This window comes from Cheilinus undulatus, linkage group 4 (assembly GCF_018320785.1).
Source record: "Cheilinus undulatus linkage group 4, ASM1832078v1, whole genome shotgun sequence".
Classification (NCBI taxonomy): Eukaryota; Metazoa; Chordata; class Actinopteri; order Labriformes; family Labridae; genus Cheilinus; species Cheilinus undulatus.
Window position 1 is genome coordinate 6457161 of NC_054868.1, and position 15413 is coordinate 6472573.

Here is a 15413-nt window from a genome sequence, read left to right on the forward strand (position 1 = left end):
AGGCCAAATTGTAATTTTACAATATATAATCTGGCACTGAAATAGATAATGTTTTATAAGAAGTCATATTTGTGTATTACACTGCTTAGGATTTTTTTTATTAAAAAACCTTTATTTGGGCACTGTGTTAAAGTAATGACAGAAATCAGAATTGTAAATATATTGATCTAGTTCTAATTAAAGTAATGGTTGTTCTTTTGCTTCTGTCAGTCTACAGTTTTATTAGAGCAGATGGCATTTAATACTGTAGTGGGCGGGCTTAATCACAGACCAAAGACAGCTGCTGATTGGTCCATTCAGGCACCCGGATGTGTTGATCACAGTGCCGGACATGAGAGTCTGCTCAGTAAATATTTGTTCCCTGATTAGTGGGAGGAGTGATTTTGTGTTTGCTGAGCTAAAATAACAACTTCAATATAATGAAGCACACACTGTGTACATGACTGGAGCTGTAATAACTATAGCTACACAGGGAGCATCCTATCAAGTGTGTAAAACCTTTTATATGGGTTTCCTCTGGGTGAATGAGCTACTTTTTAAAATTATTATTAATGTATTTTTGTCTAAGGTGTGTTGCACATGCAGAAAAGCTCTCTGACCTTTAGTTGGTGAGCTCAAGGGTTTTTTAAATTCATGTGACTGCCTCGTGTTGCTGTTTTTCAATCCCCCGGAGTGTTGGTGTAGATTTCTTGATCTGTATCTTCACACTCGCTTGTACAACCTTATTCCCTCTACTGATTATCACAGCTTTGCATGCTGAAACTTTTTCTGCCTTGATTTTTTTTTTTAGAAATTTATTCCTCCTGTTTTTCTGGTGATATAGGATATCTGATAGTTTACAAAGGAAAAATGCCTCAAAGTTGAGGATTCTGCTTATGGTTCTGCTCTTACCATGGGAGTGTATGCAGTCGTACAACCAAAACATCAAGCATGCCAGAAATAAATCGGACCAGTCTGGAGTAGCTGGTCAGGCCGTAGTCGAAAAACAGCGTTTTGTGCTTGTAGTTGCTCCTCTTCTGGTTCAGATGGGTTTGCTGTTAATTCGCACCCCATGTACACTGGCCACCCAGGTTAGACTCCCTTCTCGTGTGCTATTCCCCGTCCTCCAATGCCCCTTCTCTAACTTTACCCACTCTGCCTCTAAAATAATAAGGGCGTAAAAATGCAAAAAGCATTTCTCTTCTAAAAGTGAGACTCGGGGAAATACAGTGTGATCTCAAACTTTTTTGTGCATAAAATAACATTTGATTGAAAAAAAAAATGCTGATGAAGACATATCCTATCAGTCAGAAAATCTGCATGATGCACATGAAATAACATGTTTTATCATCTCTAAGCTCTTACTTTCTATCACATACTGTCCTGTGTGTATCTATGAGTGAAAGTGTCTCTTTATCTTTGGAACAACCTGTTATCAGCAGTAAAACCTCTGCACATATAAGTCTGTCTATATGACCATTATGTAACTCTCAGCATAACTTTCTGATTAAAATGGTTTAACCTGCTGCCATAAATGCTTTTTTCCTGCAGCTTTGTATAAGTACCTGAGAGAGTGCATAGGTTAACAAGAGCTGCAGCCCACCTGATTATTGATTAGACTGAATGCATGCTGTAAAGAGGGGAAGTAAAGGGGGATGAGATGGATAAATGAGAGGGAGGGGTGCAGGAATGCAGCAGCTGCAGTTGGAGCCCTGGAGCTCTTTAACTTGTGCGTCTGAGACGATAATGTGTGTGTTTTTATCTGAAGCATGAATACCAAAGTTATCTAATCTGTACCGCACACTTTAAAGGTGACTAGTGAGAATAAACTGCTGCTTGCTGTTTTTACCTTGAGGCGGGGGGAAGGGGCTGTACAATTTTAGGAGGGGTGGAGGCTTTTATCTGGGCGGGTGAGGTTATCCATAAATTCCTTCCCTTAAAGTAGTACTGTTTTTTTTTTTTCACAAGGACTTCTTGCCTGTTTTGAGTCTATGATAGTTTGAATACAGAAGAATGGAATGGAAGACCATGTAAACTCACAGAGTGTTATCAACAATTGCTAAGGTGCATGATGGCGCATAATAGTCACCAACTCTCTGCTGAAGAGTTCTGAACTTCCACTGGCATTAATGTAAGCACAAATACTGTGCAGCAGGAGCTTCATAAAGGGTTTGCATCATGGCTGAGCAGCTGCATGCAAGCCTGCATCACCAAGTCCAATGCCAAGTGTCGGATAGAAGTGTAGAGCACACCAACACGAGACTGTGGAGCAGAGGAAACGTGTTCTGTGGAGTGACGAATAACGCGCCTCTGTTTGGCGGTCAAATTGGTGAGTCTGGTGGATGCTGGAGAAATTACCTGCCTGACTGCATTGTGCCACCTGTGAAATTTGGTGGAGGAGGGATAGTGGTATGGAGCTTTTTTCAGGGTTTGGGCTAGGCCCCTTATCTCCAATGAAGGCCAATCTTAATGCTTCAGCATACCAAGACATTTTTGCTATACTTCCAACTTTGTGGCAACAGTTTGGAGAAGGCCCTTTTGGGTCTCATAAATGCTCCACAGAATGAGTGGGCATGAATTCCCACAGAAACACTTCAAAAGCTTGTAGGAAGCTTTCCAAGTAAACTGGGGGCTGTTATAACAGCAGAAGTTATAACAGCCCCCAGGTCATTACACAACACAAGGTCATTACAGTCCCTGCTGGTATAATGGGCAGATGGCCGAATACTTTTGAGCATGTAGTGTATCTATGAACTGCAGCATACTTTGTAAACTCAGTCTTATAATTTAACATAAATGCTGCATTTGAACAAATAAAGACAGAATACCAAATACTTGCATAAAGGCAGAGAAGGAGTTAATATTAAAAAACTAAAACTTTATTTAAATTTGTTTTAAACTCTTTAGGTCATTGATAAACTGTCATTTCTGGAATGGGACTATCCTTTGTAAACATTCAGCTTCTAAACCTCTAGGTATTGAGTATCTAATATTGTTTTTAAGGGTTTTTAAACATCTATCTCTTTTAAATTAAACGTGTATCACTGGTTTGTGAATAGATAAGTAACTCAGATAAGAGTTTAAATAAAGACAAACAGAGCCACGAGTTCATAATGCCGATCCACCAGTTTAGTGTGTAAACCGCTGAGATAAGGATAAAGATATAAAGAGAAGAAGGTGGAGCAGAAATAACTCGCATTCCTCTAATGTACAAGCAGCAGGAGGAGGAGGAGGAGGAGACGCGAGAGGAGGAGGAGGACAGGGAGCTCTGTGGTGAACAGGTAGAGAGTGGGAGGAGGGGCCGAGCGAGCAGAGAGAGAGAGAGAGAGCGTCCCATCCAGTAGGAGGGCAGAGAGAGAGAGTGAGTGAGTGTGTGGAGTGTGTGTTTTCCTCTGGTGATCGAGGGAGGAAGGATTTACAAATAGCAGAGAGGAAAGGAGCACGTTTGAAGTGTTTACGGAAAGATGGGCACCGCGGCGAGTAAAACAAACGCAAAACCCAAGAGGATCCCCACGCATCGGCGCAAGAAGAAACGCAAGGTGTGTGTTCTCCTCTATTGTTCCTCCTGTTGTGCTACGAGTGTGATGAGCACTTGAAGGGATTAAAGCCAAGGATTTAAACATCAGGTCACTTTACAGGACTTTGGCCGAGTGTATTTCAAAAACCTGGATTGACATGTTGATCACATTAGCTGCTGGATTTGAGCCCAGTCGGCCTCATCTGGACCTTGGATGTTTCTGAAGTTATGTCATAACACTCCTCACGCTGCTGTTAAGGCACTTTTTCCTCTCTGATGATCTCTGCAGTTTATAATCTTACTTTGGAAACTTTTGGTCAATATTCTCAGCCTTCTAGCTCTCTTTGTTGCTGTGCCTATGTCTGCTTTTTCACTTTAGTGACCTCTCAGACAACAGATGGACTTTATGGCTCTGGTGTGGTGGAGTGTGTGCCCTTTGTAAATTCCACTGCTCGTGCTGTAAAGCCGCTGTTATATTATGCGTGAAATCTGGTGTGCTGGAAGGAGTAAATGTTATGCTAGTTTAATGGAATATGGGACAAAGTTCTCCACCTGTACTCATAAAGCTGAAGACTGTGTAGCATGTGTTTGACAGCGAGTCGTCTAATGGTAGAGAGAGAGAGAGAGAGAGAGAGAGAGAGAGGTAAGAAAAAGGGTAGGAAGAGCTGCCTCACTTTAGAGATGTTTTCCTAATGGGGTGATTTAATTTTAACGTTAAGCCTTTCTTAAACACAGCAGGACTGGTCCAGCTTCATAGTCAGAGTATTTGACACAACAGTCCATTGTGTTTATTAGAATCAGCCTTTGTTCATGAGTTTCTTCTCATATTTTGTAAATCATATTATCTTTAAGTGCATTCCTACTACTAAAAAACAAGTTTCCTGAAGTAAACAGTCCTCAGCAAGAGACTTGAAAAATATCATGATAAGCTTCACTGAAACAAAGCTACCCCAGCAAGCTACAGCAACATAAGCTAGCTACAACAAAGCTCATTTCTTCTTAGTCTTCATCCTTGTCTTCTTATTCCTTGTCCTCTTTCTTTTCACTGCTGTTCTTCTTCATCTTCATTGTCTTCTCCTAAGACTGGCCTTAAACTACCCGATTTGAGACCAGATTCGCCTCCCTGACTATGGTGGGGGTGCCTCCCAAGTCAAGGCTCATCGCAAACAATGTTTTGTCAGACTAATCTTTAAGTGTCGGGTCTCAATACGATTATTCTGCTGCCCAAAATTGCATCGTAGCCTCCTTGTAATGTTGTAATACGCACAACTACCAATGCAAGCATGCAGACCGGGATGTCACCCACCTGGTGTTATGTAGGCATACTTCAACTGCTCACAAACATAAACACAACTTTACCTTCCTATCAGTCAGGATTTCATCTTGAGTCTCCTGATTTTTGCAGCAACTGTAGTACGGCTTATTGTGGAGGGACCTGCCAAGGGTATTGATAGACCTTTTTTTTTTATTTTAATTGTTTTCCTTCTGAAGTCATGTGAGGTCAGTGGCATGTCAGCAGGTGTATGGTCTCAGTGGTCCCATAGTCTGACTGAGTTGTCTAGTTTGTGCACTTAGTGGATAACAGGAATCTTTATAAGTTATCATTGTTCCTATGGTCTCTTTTAAAATTGTGTAAGATTTGAAAATTGACTAGTGTGCCAGCCTTCGTCTGCTTCGTCATCTGTGTCTTCCTATCCCTTGTTTCAGTTTTTTTGCCCTCTTAATCATCTTCTTTGTTCTTTGTCCACAAAGCCTACGGCACGCTAAATGATGCCATAATTGCACGACACAACAAATCTATGAATAAATTCATTTCTAACTCTTGTCATTTTTTAACGATTTTATGGATTTGTTGTTGCAGCACTAGTCCATTTCTTCGTTGTCGTCTTTCTAGTCTTCATCTTCGCCTTTTAGTATTAATCTTCATTGTTTTATTACCATCTTTGTGTTCTTCATGTTTTGTCCTCTTCATCTTCCTCCTTGTTGTCTTCATCTTCTTCATCTCTGTCTTTTGTCCTTGTCCTCTTTGGCTTTTTCGGAGTTGCTATCATCTTCGTCTTCTTTGTCCTTTTCTTTGTTTCTTCTCCTTCTTTATCTGTCCAGTTATATTTTATTTCTTACCACCAGGTTTTGTTTTTTGTCAGTGCTGTTTGTGTTGTTGGGCTGCTCTGTGCTAGAATTTAAGTAATTTAATTTGTACATGGAGAGCTACATTTTGGCCAGCACTCTTGAAAATTAGATTTTAATGTCACTGGGGTAATAAAGGTTCAATTAATCAAATAACTACATTTGAACATGGCATGCTCAATGTTTCTTTGACAGCCAAAACAATGTTTTCAGTTAAGATTAAAAAACCTTTCTCTGAGTCTCTCCCAGTGACAGCTGGACTTAACCTAAAGTAAAAAGCAGCAGCTGTTTTAGGTAGAAATGTGGAATCAGTCTCTCACAGTGAGCTTCTGACTGTCATGTGCTGTCAAAGCCAAACTACAGGCCAGTTTCATGTTGTTGGTAGAAAGCTTAGACCTCCTTGTTTTGAAATTCAGTGGGTTTTTGTGTAGTACTTGATCATTTTGAAATTGTAGAGAAGTACAGTACTTCCCCCATATTTTACTAAAGTAAAAGTAAAATGACTGATTATAATAACAACTCAAATAAACACCCAATAAGAGGAACTTTAGTCAATGTAATTAGTTGCTCCCCAGGATTTTTCATGTTTATTTGGTATTCATCTGAGTTCCCTGTTATGTTAACTCATGTCCATCTGTCCATCTACTCATCAGCAACAAGGACATAAACATCAAGAATTAGACAGCAATGTCACTGTCTGACAGAAGTAAATGCTTCAAATACATGTCTGTGTATCAGTCAGGGTCTTCAGCTTGACCTTAGGAGATGGATTTTGGACCGTGACAGAACAGTCTGCTCTCCCATGCAGCTGTGGCTTGTTTGGAAGCTATTTGAGTCATTAAACAACAAAAATACAACAACTCTACTATTAAATGTTACACTACTAGCATCCTATTTTTAGACATTATTGCCCAACACTTGTGGTTACATTTTATAGGGTCTATATGGCTAACTAGTGCAAAAAAAGTAACACCAGGGGATTGCTCATGTGGGCAAATGGCAGAAAATCTTACAAGGCTGGTTTAGTCTGTGATGTACAAATAAACCAAGTAAGAAATTCTGATCAAACATCTTTTTTTTGCCACTGACAGGGTCATTTTAAAAATGTGACCTAATGCTTTGTTTGCTTTACCGCTGCCTTGGTTTTCTAGTTTTGCTGACTTTTACAAGCATATTTGGCTAGATCCAAACCATTCATCCATCCCCAGCCCCACAACAGAACTAATGCATCAATCATTGTGGCAGGATTGGAGTTAAAAAAAAAAAAAAAAACAAAAAAAAAACTCCTTATCCTTGCATGTAAAATAACTTCTCTTCATGCCATTTGGTGACTTTTAATGAAGCAATATAATGGTTGTTTTCTGTTTCAGAAATAGATGTAAGCTCCAACAATAATGTATCTTTTAGAAGAACTTGATTTAAAGACTGCTAGAATTTATAATAACTGATCTCCTTTTGGAGCAAAAACTCAAAATGCAAAAGTCTTTGACTCTATTTAATAAACAGTACACTTCACTGTTTAACTGCATTTTTGTTGTGAGTGAAAATAATTTAACTATGTATACCTCCTTGGATGTTTTACAGTTGATTTTATAAAATCAGTGGAGTCTCCTACATGACTTCTGGTCATCTTCTGTCAAGATTTAATGATAATTGCCACTTTCACATAAAGCTTTGACTGGTGAAGAGCCCCTTCAATGCAGAGTCTCTCTCATCTCAGCTGCTGAAGATTGGAACTCCTTCAGAGTAGTCATGGGTGTCTTGGTGGCCTCTCTCACTAGTCTTCTTCTTGCACGCTCACTCAGATTGTGAGGACGGCCTGATCTGGGCAGATTTACTCATGTGCCATCATCATTTCTTGATGATGGATTTAACGGAACTCTGGGGGATGTTCAGTGCTAAGGAAACTTTTGTGTCCAACTTCTGACTTCTACTTTTCAATAACACTTTCTGAGTTTCTTTGAGGGTTCATTGTCTTGTGGCTGTAGACCATACTTTTTGTTCTATCATTTACAAAGACCCATCATTAATCCACCATGAGCTCAGCACTGAGGAAAATTTAGCAAAGTTAAAGCAGGAATGAAAACCTTTTACCACCTGGCAAAACCCTCAAGTAAAACCAGACTCATGTTGAACAGCAATCTGCTGAAACTGAGGCAGTTTTTTCTCCTCTAAACTCACTATCTTCCTCCACAGCATGTACAGAACAGTAAATGCCTCAGGACACAGCCTCAGTTTGAATTTTCTTCTTCTGTTGTGTGCAGCGTGAAGAGTCCTTGAGGCAGAAGAAGGAGCTGTCGCTGGAGCTGACAAAACTGCGAGATGAGCTGGGTAAGAGACGCTTTTTACACACCAGCATCCACACACTGGTGCTCTACCAAATGCTAATCGTACACACGCTTCCTCCCTCCATCTCGCTCTCTGGAGCGTATTTGCATGACACACAGATCCACACACACTCGCACAAAAGCTTATCAAGGCCGGGTCAACTGCCATTCAAAACCTGGTGTTATTTCTGTGTCATACTGACGTTCAGCTGCTCCACACAGGCAGAAACCTGTCAGCATGTCTGTCATCTGAACCGAGCACCTGTTTTTATATGCACAGATTGTACATAACAGCGATAAGCAGTGAGGATTATTATCTTTTTAAGACTCTGATGTAATATCAGTGAGATGTCAGTTACCTGAAAGTCTATGCAAAAGGGTTTGGTGCTGGTGTGTGATTTGTAAAAGTTTTTAACTTGTTGCTGTTTCACTGCTCTATGCAGTAACAGCAGAGCTCCAGGTATCTGCAGTGAAGCTCTTTCTTACACATCCATTACCTCTGAGTTCTCTTAAGTTCTTGTAGAGGCTGGCAGAGAGGCTTTAGAAATTAATTTTGTGATGACAGCTGTTGGATAACAGAATTCTGATATCATGACGACTAACAAGAAGCTGATCTGATTTGGAATGAACTGATTCACTGACTAGCTTTATAAATTCATGTACTGTGGCTTTGCTGCTTGTTATTATTTTTGTTTTCCATACCCTCGCTCAGCGTCTTCAATTTCGTGAGACCCGAGTTGACCTTTAACCTGTCCATAAGAACTATGTACTAGCAGTTGGTCCTTGCTTTGCAGCTAGGTGTGTTACATGGAGCTGAAGCATCTGCATTGTTGCAGATGTCTAATATGCTGTCATTTTAACTGATAGTAGATATTGATTAATAAATGCAGATCAGACCTGAAACTGTAGTCCCCAAAACACACCTTAGGTATTTTTCACACCTGATAGTCTGGGTGACTCGGTTCATTTGGAAGTGAGATTACAACATTGTTGCTCTCTCTTATGCTTTGGTTTAGCATTCACAATATCCTTGGTCAAATGAACCAAACTGTACGTTTATGGCGCTGGCATCCCAAACAAAGAACGGCAAAGAAGAAAAGGAGACATAGAAGAACATGAAATTGGAAATCCGTATCCTTCCGCCGGTCTTTTTTTCCACATAAACAATGAAAAACAATGAATTTACACTGTCTTGGGATTTCTGCTTTTGCATTGGGACATTACGAGCAGCCAGTGAGCTGTCCAGCTTGTCATTCTTTACATAAGATGAATAAATCGGCACAGAAGAAAAAGGCGAGCTAACATGTGATCGAGAGACTCTACGTGTTGCTATACCCACACAGATGCCAAGCGAGGTACCAACACGTATTTTAGTGTATTAAATCACATATAAAACCCTTAATCATTGCACTTTATCCCACTTCATGCCTTGGTTCGCAAGTTGGTCCGCTTTGCTTTCACACCTCATATGGAGCGCACCAGGGTTTGTTTGGAAGCGAATCGAAACCCCTGTCTTTGCCCAAAAGTTGAGGATTCTGCTTGTGGATCATTGTGGGAATATGTGCAGTCATACAGCCAAAATATCAAACATGCCAGAGGTAATCCAACCAGTAGGGAGCAGCTGGTCAGGCTGTAGTTGGGTTGTGGTTGTACAAGTAATAAACAAAGCAGGATCAGACTGATCTGTTGTATGACTCGAAATTTGTCTCTGAATCAGATGAAATTCACACGATGTACACCTGGCTTTAGAAATTCTTTTAGAGGTTTTGTCCTTCCCAGAAACTATATGGCAGTTGCCTAGATGGATGTGAGATAAATCCCATGCATGATAACGCTGAAGCATAAATCTTTTTAATTGTAAGTAGTCTGTAGGTATGAGAGTCAACAGCAGCCTCAGCCAAACCACTTCAATGGAAAGTTTTTCATAATGACAGTGGATCTGCACGTTTTAATGATAATTCTGTGTAATGTCACCAGGGAGTTCTCAGAAAATGATTAGGGAACAGTTTCTATGTCTTGTGTTAAAGGTGTGTGTGTGTGTTTTCTAGGTGTGTTCAGTAGCATTTGGCGGTGTGCCACATTACTGTCACTAAGACAATTCACATGTTTAAGTTTGATCATTTCAAACAAAGCAGACAGGAGAGACGAGGCGACACCTCAGACATACATAAAAAAAATATTTAATAGTAATTTTGTTTTATGTAAGTCGTTAAAGTGATAGTTGTTTCCATTGTGATTCGACTTCTAAAGGAATTTAGTTTATGATCTCAACATGTCCCTGACTGGAGTTTAACTCTCTTAGCATCAAAACATGACGTCTACTGGAAATAACATCGGTCTGTTTTCTAAATACCAGCTGATACTGGTGCGAGTGTCATGTCAATAGCAGCTCTGCCTGTCTGGCTGATACAGCAGGATTAAAAAAGATCACAGACACAAGCACACACCTCTACTGTCTATTTACACTAGGACGTAATGGTGACACATGCACGCAACATGAAGGAATGCACACAAATATGAACAGAGAAATATGCAGTCATAGGGCAGGGAAATATGGCAGCAAAGACTGTTATTTAACCTATTTCTACCATTGTAGCTGTTGACTTTTGTCTCGATTTAAAATTCAATAAAGCTTCCAGGTGGAGGATTATCCTCATAATGACAACGTGAAGAAACCAGACAGTTCACACGACAACACTTAGAAAGGGCGTTTGTTTAGTTTCAAGGTCTGACTTTCTTATAACAAGTACAAAAACTCTCTCTAGAACAGCAGATACACTTGTTCAGTGTCTTGAAATGAGATGCAATATAAAAATGAGCCATTTTCAATAATTATAAGCAATTCAGTCCTAGGTTTTTACACTGTATTGAAATATCATGGATCCACCAGTTGACTGTGACTTAAAATTTGTAAGAAATTTTTGAATGAAATCAGACAAATACACAAAATAAGATCTAAGGAAAATAAGAGTTTACTCCATGTATTTTTTAGGCTTTAAAGGAAATAAAGCTATACTTACTGTCATCTAGTGCAGTGGTTTTTACTGGTCCAGCATCAGGACCCACATGTCAGTCTTACGACTGATCGCAACCCAAGTATCCCAAAAATTTTCAACAACACATGTTTAGTTAAACGAATATGTTGCAGTTTGGAGTATGATTGATTTGATGATTTACTTCATTATCATGGGAAAAGTAGCCATTTACTGCAAGAAGAGGAGATTAGTTTAAATATTGATCAAACATGTATATTTACCCAATTTCACAGTAAAACAGGGTTAAATAAAAGGTATCGATGCATGTCCAATAAAGACTTCAGGGCTTTGCCACCATTTTTTTTTCCCAAACACCTAGTTGTAACCCCCACTGAAAACTGCTCCGCAACCCACTTTTGGGTCCTGACCCACCGGTTGAGATCCACTGGTCTAGTGGTCATATAACATGAAGATTAGCCAGCTCAAACATTAGCTTTGTTTTACTGGACATTAAAGATTTCCAGGTCCTTTTCTCACTTAAGCAAATAAACCTTTTTGGTTTAAAAAAAAAAAAAAAGAAGAAGAAAGAAAATGCAGCTTTAATCAAAATGCTGGGCCTCTTCAGTGTTAGAGGGGACTGCAAGCTGAGCCGCAAATACTTTAGTGTAGCTTTATTTGAGGTGTCCTCTTCTTTTAAGGCTTCTCTGACTTCCAAATGTTGTGATTTAAAATCTAGGATTTAATTTTACATTAAGATTAAGGAAGGCTCCAGCTAGAGATGTTTAAGTGATTAGAACAGAACCTTTAAACTGCAGACTGACTCTCTGATTGCACCACTGTTTCTGCAGTGTGATTGGCTGTGAGATTTATGGATATTGGGTAAAGATGACAAAGTTTAGCATTGTCATAAACAAACTTTAATGGAGATTTTGCCCTTGGATCCTTAAACAGCACACTCCTATGCAAACATACACCCACATGCACAGCCACATATCACAGAGTGGAAATCAAGAATAACCCCAACTGTCATTTAAAAATATCTGAGTGCAGCCACACACATTTGCTGTGGATGCCGGGTTAAATTTGGCCTCCATATACACACTCAAACAACCTGCCCACACAGAGAAGAGCACAAGCTGTACACCCTCACTTTCTCTCTTAAACACACCCTCCCACACACACTTTCCCTCCGTCTGTCCGTCACTCTGAGCTGCACTGACTGTAATCCTGTCTTTTACTGCCTGTTTGACCTTTGGCTCGTCTCTGTACACACAGAGCTGAGGAATGTCAGTAATGAATGCACCCCCTGCTGTCTCCACACTCACACATATAGGACAGTCTTCATAGTTGTCAAACTGAACAGGATCAGCCAGTTTTTTTCACTTTAACAGTTTTCCTGGAGAACTTTAACAGCTTACTTTAACCCTTAAGGCTGACTTGTACTTCTGCATCCAGCTATGCGCATAGTCTGACCAGCAGCTCCTTAAAAATCTAACTATGCATCCAAACAATATAGACTCTGAGCCCTGATTGATCAGCTGGGTTGCATCGGGTGACTGTAAGAGTAATGTCTGCAGACATATTGTGTGCACTCCGATGTGAGATCAATATCTGCAGACAAACCAATTAAATCTACTTTCTTGCATCCAAACATACTGAAAGTGCATTTCCATGTCCTTGTTTCTTAATAGTCCAGCAAGATCTCTACATTCCCTCTGCCTCAGCTGATTCAGTGTCTATACAGTCCTCTCCTCTTCTTTGCAATAACTGTCATAAAATCAGCAGCTGCTCAGTATTTATCAGCTCTGATATAATACACTTGGTTTCGGTTGCCATGATTTCTTGCACACGTACAAGCAGAGAACGTGACAGAACCAAAAAGTGGTGATACAACAAGCATAGAAGTTGCAGTGCCAACCACTGTTTTGATGGAGTGTTGCAGAGCAACACAGACGCACCTCTGCACACGTACTCAGCTCTTATAAAGGCAAAGGACAGCATGGCATGGCTTAAATTTGATAGAGTATAAACTAGCCTCAAGAAATCTGGTAGTTTCAGACACCTCAGATCCTTATCATTTTGAATATGTCCACTCAGGTTAATAAATACTACTACTTGATAGAAGCATGAATATTTTCATCTATAGAAAAATTCTAATTATGAAAATATTTTTCAACATGTTCCCTCTAAAAAGCTTTAAAACATGTATAGTGACATGGTTAAAGTCACTTCTACAGGGATGAATGTAGCACATGGAGATTTTTGCTCCTGAGGCATGTTAAATCTTTACCTGATCACAAGGAATGAACAGAATGTGTTCAAGTTTTATCACTGTCTTTCGAAGGGACAGGAGGCTATAAAATATCATACTTTCAAAAAAGAAGCTGTCAGGTAAATTTTTTTGAATGCAAAGCAAGTTTTCCCAGTTTACATTTCTGCAGTCAGTGTTGCTGCATCTCAAGCTAAATGTTCCCAGTATGCACACTGTAGATGTGCTTGCAGATAGCAGTTAATCCTGAAACCAGTGAATATATATGAGATCTCACATGTAATACACCCCTGTTCACTCTTATATTACTATTTGCAGCATCTGATAACTTATTAGTGTTCTTGAATGTCCTCGTTCTTTTTTTTTATTGACTTTTGCTATATTAACCTTTGTTGTTTTTTTGTTTTTTTTTTACTTTATGTGGCTCGATTTGCCTCCTGTTTTTCAGCTGTTAGTTTTCCCCTCTTCTTCTGCATCTTTGGCTGTCTTTATATAATTGTAATAGCTTTTCTGACTAAACTTAATTTCCTGTATGCTTCCCACATTTGACATAACTTGTCAAATTTATGCTCTCCCTTTCCAATAAAATATGCAGGATGTCACCATGTGTAATTTTAAATAAATTCAAAGTTGATCTAACAGGACAGTAATTTCAAATGGGGATTTCCCGCCCATTTTTCACTGAGTGCTGCAGTCACCTGTTTTCAGCACCGTATAACTTTAGCAATGACTGTTCTCCCATGAAAGAGTGAAAAGAGGCTGCAGGGCAGCCTTCAGCCAAAAAGAGGCCAGTTAGCCTCTCTGTAATAAAGAAATGATGATGGATGAGCTTGGAAGAGAAACAGAGAGAGGGACCAAGCTAGAAGCCGGACTTTTGGAGACATTTGGAAACCATAAGCTGCAAGTTCGACGCCTAGCTGGCTATGTTGCTGTTTAAATGGTTGAATAATTTGCTTCTAGTCTATGTGCAAACAGTTTACAAACAACAGGCTGTAGATGCTAGCAGAGTCATATTTGTTCAGATCCTAATCTTTTAGTGTGCATCGTTGGGCGACATGGTTCTCTGACGACTTCCGTCTTTGTCTGCTTCACCACCTTCTGTCAACAAATGCAGAGGAAGGTAACAGCTCTGGGTTTTACATGGTGCATTCACACTCAGGAGACCTTTAGGGAGCACCAAACCAAATCCTTACATATTGTTTCTTTAAGTGTGCACTTAAAAGTACTTTAAAGTACCCTCATCAGCTGTTTTCTCAGTGTGAAAGCTTGTCTGCACTCAGCAGAGCTCACAGAAGAATTTACACACTTGTCTTGTCTGAATAAGTAATGAAAATAGTCTTTCTTCCCCTCACATTCCCCTGAAGTGACCCCTACACAAACATTTTCATACTGTGTAGAAGAAGAAGAGGGTGACCACTGAAATGATGTCAGTATTTTGCACTAACCACCTGCTGTGCACCTGCTGCTTCAGAGTGTGTCGTCCGGTCTGTGACAGAACGGGTTTATGTCTCAGCTGCTCTCAGCTGTCGCTGGCTTTTTGTCTCTATCACCACAGCGACAGGCGCTTGCTCTCGCTCTGTAGAGCTCCATTCAGAGGGAGACGACACGTGTGGCAGCTACAGCCAGCTGTTTACACACATTTATATAAGCTAGGATATTAATATTCCAGACAGTCAATGTGAGAGAGTGGAGGGTTGATCAGTTATGGATTCATGACTTAAAACGTTTAAATGTAAAGACGTTTTAAGATTCAGTGAGATGTTTTTGTTATTGCAGGTGTTCCTTTCCTCACCTGGATATCATCAACCGATCTTCCAGATTGTGAACAGACATAAATCAGTGTAGCGTGTGATGACGGGGAGTGACAGAGGGGAGCGTGCGTGTGCTTGTGAGGTTTGAATCAGTCATGACAGGAATGAGTCGTCTGCATACCTCTGAGCTGAGCTGCAGATGTTTTTCAAGGTTGGAGCTCAAGTCTGCAGTGAGAGTCGTTCAGCTGGAATGTAGCTGTCTCATATGCACTCATAGAAAATCTGTTATTGGTTACCTGTTCAGACTCTGACCGCTGCAGGCTCATCTCCTCTCAGTACAGTCTGCTCTGACATAATGTGATGATATGATTGTGGTGCTGATAGTACATTGACATGCACAAAAGAGTCGAGCTTAAAGGCTCAAATAATGACACGACAGTTGATCAAACAGGAATTAAAAACACAAAG

The 15413-nt window shown here is 40.0% G+C and overlaps 1 protein-coding gene across 3 annotated transcripts in view; it reads left to right on the forward strand.

Annotated features, from left to right (window-relative positions):
* LOC121508895 (microtubule-associated tumor suppressor 1 homolog) overlaps positions 1–15413 on the forward strand; it is a 129248-nt gene that overhangs the window by 103114 nt on the left and 10721 nt on the right. For all 3 annotated transcript variants that reach the window (XM_041786028.1, XM_041786029.1, XM_041786027.1), the window contains one exon: positions 7888–7954. In XM_041786028.1, the coding sequence (XP_041641962.1) occupies positions 7888–7954 (67 nt within the window). The remainder of the gene's footprint in view (positions 1–7887; positions 7955–15413) is intronic.